Genomic DNA, 5,905 nt, shown 5'->3' with positions numbered 1-5,905 from the left:
TGGTAATTGAAAGTTCCAGGCTCAATCTTTGGTTGTGCCCAGTTGCTGTCGTTGTTGAACAAGAACCTTTACTACGAGACTTGGTATAAACTAAGGAAGCAGCCCACCTACCTCTAACATCAATATTATACTTGGGTAGGCAAATACCAACTGTCGCATGTCTCCATATCAAGTGAGTTTCAGATGGTACTTCTGATTCCCCCACCTTCATATGAAAGACATGGTACAACCTCCCTAGTAGTAGTCCTGTCCCTAATCTATGCAATGTATGATGTCCTAGTAAACACCAGAAGCTGTGTTTATTGTTTGTGAATTTATAAGCTAAACAGTTACATATATATTATTCCAGACGTCCTAGTCCTGACCTGATATCTGCAGAGTCAGCCAGTCAGAGGTTAGTCCCCTATATGATGACATCATAGCATGTAGTATAACATCATCACACACAGTGCCCATGGGTCTACAGAGGCTGGAAAGACTTCTCGACTAGTGGACGCCTTAGCTCATCATCATCACCAGCAGCAACAGGTTTGGGGATGGGGTGCAGTGATGTCATCATGTTCTCCTACAGGCATTACTGTTCCCACACTGGAACTTCCATCAAATTGTAGTAAACATGTTGTACTTTTATGCTGAGAAGGTGTGTGTTGTATGTACAACTTTGTTGGTGTGTGCAGAACATTCAGTCACTGTCCACTTCATATTTTGTGGCTTATTTTTCTCCTTTCTGCTATATATAACAACTTGAAAAGTATGTCTGTACATTTTCTGACTGTTCTATTAGAGTATATCTCAATCTGTTAAATTGATGACTTTCTACCCAACAAAAATCACCTATACAGAATAGTACTAGTTCATATGATATACAAATAGAAGGGAAAATCCCAGTTTACAATCCTGTAATTATTGTGTTGTTTATTCATACAGAGGTAGTACCCCTGGTGGGAATATGGCCAAGTAGATTTGAAACTGTTCATAGTACAAATAATTTACTTAAGTACAAAATTCCTATACTCATGTACTTGGAATCGGTCCATGTATTATCCCAACCCACCAGGCTTTATTTAGACACAATAAATAATATTTTATTAACCTCATGCTGCTGGACTGTTCTACATGTATGTACATAGCATTTGTTGATTTTTCACCATATGTTTACCTGCCAAATTGCTTTCGAAACAATTATTCAGATATTCAACTATTCAATTGGCATGATATTATTTGATTCATTAACACACTATTTGAATACTAATTTTGTTAGCAGTTTAATAAGTTGTGATGTGACAAATGAACCAGTTTAGAAGCTTTGAGATTGTGAACTAAGTGACATGTTCATACTGAAAGATAGAAATGGCTCTCAGGCTTTACCTTACTGTCCAACACAAGATTTCAGTGCTTAAAGAATAATTGAATAATTGGTCGTTTAGTTCATAATTATTAGACTAGTAAAAATTGCTGTACCCCCTGTACATGTAATCTGTAGTTCCTAGTTCCTTATATGGTTATATACCTCATCCTGTACATCCTGTATTATACCTGTACTGTAGGGAGATGTACAGACCAGTGTATCAGTGTTACTGGTACTACAAGATGTTAACTTACAGAAGAAGATTGACCCAGCTCTAATGGAGCTGTGGTTCTCAACATACATTGGTAAGTGTGTTCTATTTAATGTACTCTACCACTATAAAATGCCTGAGGCTATTGACATTAAGCACCACCAAAAGCTATTGACACCAACCAGCAAAAGCTTAGACAACAAAAAAAAACTGTAGAAGAACAAACATTGTACTGAAGCAGATACCCAACCCTTGCCCACAACCTATACTCTAGTCTACTATGCTAACCATTCAACTACCTGTGCCAGCTATTTGTTTTCTACCTTATAAATGCAAGTCAAAAGAATGGAAGACTAGTGAAGAAGAAACTAAGGCTGAACCCAGCCCTAACGCTAAAACTGAAGTTTGCCAGTGATGTCTTTCACTGTCTGTGTGAAGGTAAGTTTTTGGTGTATTTGATGTTTGAGTTGCTTGGTCAGTGTCATTAGCTTTTAGTAATACTTTTAGTGACACCGTCGATCGTGTGAATAGCCAGTGCACTAAACAATTTGTGTGGTAAAACACATGACAATTGAAAATACATATTAGTTATAAAAGTTCAACTAATTTACTCCATTTCTGATGTTTATTGTTCATTGACATGTTGAACTACCGTAATTCAACATTTACACCTCAGATCCATAGCAAGGATAATTGTTATCCATGTCATATATGTCCCAGATCCCTCTCAACACAACACATTACTTTCTTAGCTAATAAACTAACCTTAACACCTGTTGCCATATTTGGTAGTGTAGTCACACATTGTGGGGATAATTATGACAAGTATAAGAATTTTAAGTTCGATTAGAGATCATAGACTGAATCAGGGATTACATGTTCACTAGTATATCTGCATGTGTAGGTGACCTCCCTTGTTTCCTTACTTTTTTCTTCTATGATCCCTAAAATTCTTAAGTTTCTAATACTTGTTTGTTTACTTTTTATAACATTATTACGACTGGTGAACCTGTGCATACCGTATCAAAATAAAGGATGGCACCAGAAGTAACATTTTCAATTGAACATTCACCCTGACTATCAATTGCTGACTCGAAAATGAAACTACAGACGATTTTTGTTTACAGTTAGTCAGTCAGTAGAAAATTCCATTTAATTTGTAGCAATCTATTGGAAACGTTTAGGGTTGTACTGAAGGCACTTTTGAGCTTGATTATACCTAACCAATACTGCCAAGACGCCAGGATGGTATTTTGAAGCTGGTTTTTGGGTGATATTTTTTTGACCAAAAAACCCAAATCTCGTGATCCAAAATATACATACTGTATGATCCCTCCTCTCTGATAAAGAATATCTTTTCTTTCTAGATTTGTTAAAACGGAAACAGCTCTGGAAACAAGCAGCTCTTGTCATTAAGCTGTGTCCATTGGAAGAGATCAGTGGCGAGAGTCAGGTGTGTCTTGTGTCACTGTGTGTGTCACCATTACCCCCTCTCCCCTCTGTGTGACACACTAGAACTCCACTGTCATGATCAACAACTGTGGTCATTGTCACAAATCCTTACCCTCCTCCGGTTGGAATTGTGAACGATGTGAAAAACTAACCAACCACTGTTCAGTATGGTATGTGTAAGGGTGTCACTGGTGTGTGTGCGTGTGTGTGTCTGCTAGTAAACATGGTATTGTTGTGTTGTCAACAAGGTAACTGGCTCGGTGTTGTTCTTAAAGTCACACAACTTGTGACTCGTGTTACTGAGTCTTCTTTACATAGCTGAGTTCTGAGAAATATCTGTCAGCCAAAAATAATCATAACATATGAGGTGTTAATCAACACACTAACTGACATTAATGGTGTTGAAATTTCTCAAAGGATGTTTGGTGTTTCTCAACTCCTTACCTACAGACAGGTTTAACAATTTTTACACAACAGGGAGTGTCCGCTGTATAGCCCCTTATATTCACAATAAAGAGGTGACTCTTCATTGAAGCACAAGCACATAAATTCTTATCATTTTCATGAAACATACATCACAACCTGAGGAACAGGTTACTATGCTGCTTGTTCTCTGTAGTTTGTTTGTTGTAAGACCTTTTACTGTTGAGGGTCCGTAGACTCCATACTAACACAGTGAAAAAAAATCAGGCCTGTAGCCTTGCTGTTATCAAGTTACACTTGTCTGAAGGCATCAGACAGGCAGTTAGTCAGTGGAAACTTTACTACTTTAAAAAATTTAATTTTCATAACAACTTATCAAAAGTGTTTATTTTGCTGCTCTGAAACACTTTGGGCTTAATTCTCTACCGAAGCAATACTGCCAAGAGGCCATAAAGGTCCTCTAGGGCCAGGGTATGATTGTTTTTTTCATCAGGGGAAATTGATGAAGGCAAATAAATGCTCTACTTGAGTATTTGATTGTTCTATTGCAGCTGTAACTGTGTTACTTCAGCTGATGACATAATAGAGTTGTAGACACGCTCCCAATTATCCCTACCAATTAACCAATGTAAACAAACGCTATTGACCAAGAGCATCAGAGTAGACTCGACAAGTGAGCCAAAACCCTGACTACTTTATGGCTATAATGCAAAAAAAAAACTGATGAAGTCCAAACTACATGCTGTACTTATCATTTGTTTTAGATAGAAATACAGTACTGTACCACAGGAAACTCAGACAAGAAAAGGTTGATGAATCAGTTAAATTTGTCGAATTTTAATTCATGAATTGTCCATTAATGCCTTTAAAAGGACCATCAACATTTAAGCTGATCAAGTGTGGATTTGACAACTTTTCCTTCTATCAAGTTTTTTTCGTATAGAAAAGCACTGATCTTACCTGTCTATCATCCAGAAGAGCTTTTGTGTCATTCGAGTGCTGCTGAAAGCAACTAGTCTAGGGGCTGGATCTAGCCAAAATTTCACTGCTATCTAGATGGTGATATCAAATGAGAAACAAAGCCATACCTGAATACAGTGAATAGTACAATATTATTTTTAGAGGGTGCTTAACACAGATATAGTTACACACATAGAGGCTGACTGAGCCTTACTGTCACTCTGTCTGACTCCCCTATCCCTGCGAGCCATACCTTTCTGTAACTACAAAATTGCTAGACTCGCTCTAAAACTAGGGCTGGTCCAACACTTCAAAGAACCTTCAAAGGTAGTTTTACCCCTCCAAAGCTTTGTAACCATGGATACTGGCAGGTCTAATCAGTCAAAAGCCCTGTAAGAATCCAACTATCATTGACAAAATTTGTAGTCTATATAAGCAGTTGTACTATACCTGCAACAAAGTGTGAGACCATACACCCATCAGTTATGAACATGACATAATCAACAAAGCTTTGAAGATTCAGTAGCTTTCTTACAAAAACTTCAAAGGTTAAAGTTTGACGTTGGTTCCAGTCCTAGCTACTTTATTATAAAGGTTTCTCTACAAGAGAATATATAATGGGGAGAGCATATAATATACTCTTGTTATTTTGTTTAAGAGATAATCTTCATTGTGTGTTCTTCCCCCTTAGCCACAGTACGGTGCAGGGACTTTACACTAGTTGTCAGACTTGTGGTCATGGTGGCCATCTTTATCACATGACGGAGTGGTATCGTCAAAGCAAAATGTGTCCGTCTGGCTGTGGACATGTCTGCATCACTTAGTAACCACCAATAAAATGACAGTCAATTTTTATCATTTTATAATATTAATTCATGAATCATGTGTACAGACAGATCTGGTAATGATAAGTGTATACTCCATAGTGGAAACCTGTATTGATAGTTGCACACCTTGGGATGCACACCTTGGGAACAATGTCCTGATATTTTAGGTCGGGCAAGCCTGAGCAAGCCAATGTTTTGGTAACTTGTAATTCTGGAATTGATAAATATTTGCAGCATGCTTACCATTACACTGTTGAAGTAACTTCTCTAGTTTATTGTGTGATGTTTGATAGGACAAGTTAACTTTGTATTAATTTATTTGTACTCGTTCCGGACACTGTCAAGCTGATGCTCACACCACAATGCTGTTAGTATCTGCCAAGTGTACATCCAGGTGACTTCCAGTGTATCCATGGTAGCTAGCTAGGCCATTATAATAGCTGACCTTTTTAATTAAGTCATGTCCTTGAAATTAGGTTAGGTAATCCTAAGGCTGTGGCACATGTTGCTGTCAGACCTTCAGTGCTGGTCATAATAATGTGTGTGCATAAATGGGACCATTGATAGATTATACCTGTATGCAGTACTGTAAAATCAATGCCAGGGCGAACTTTTTGACTGAGGCCAAATATAGATTAGTAGTGACATCATAATAAGTACATTGATGCGGCTTCTCAACTCATT

At 37.6% G+C, this 5,905-nt stretch overlaps 1 protein-coding gene across 1 annotated transcript in view; it reads left to right on the top strand.

Annotated features, from left to right (window-relative positions):
• LOC136267720 (GATOR2 complex protein WDR24-like) overlaps positions 1 to 5,274 on the top strand; it is a 19,531-nt gene extending 14,257 nt beyond the window's left edge. Inside the window, exons 21-27 of the mRNA XM_066062871.1 lie at positions 350 to 394; positions 450 to 528; positions 572 to 640; positions 1,548 to 1,653; positions 2,927 to 3,012; positions 3,075 to 3,181; positions 5,086 to 5,274. Coding sequence (XP_065918943.1) covers positions 350 to 394; positions 450 to 528; positions 572 to 640; positions 1,548 to 1,653; positions 2,927 to 3,012; positions 3,075 to 3,181; positions 5,086 to 5,218 — 625 coding nt within the window. The 3' untranslated portion in view covers positions 5,219 to 5,274. The remainder of the gene's footprint in view (positions 1 to 349; positions 395 to 449; positions 529 to 571; positions 641 to 1,547; positions 1,654 to 2,926; positions 3,013 to 3,074; positions 3,182 to 5,085) is intronic.
• Positions 5,275 to 5,905: the final 631 nt, after the last annotated feature.

The sequence above is a fragment of the Dysidea avara genome, chromosome 9 (assembly GCF_963678975.1).
Source record: "Dysidea avara chromosome 9, odDysAvar1.4, whole genome shotgun sequence".
Lineage (NCBI taxonomy): Eukaryota > Metazoa > Porifera > Demospongiae > Dictyoceratida > Dysideidae > Dysidea > Dysidea avara.
The sequence above is the reverse complement of the archived record's forward strand: the minus strand, read 5'-3'. Positions and strand labels throughout refer to the sequence as shown.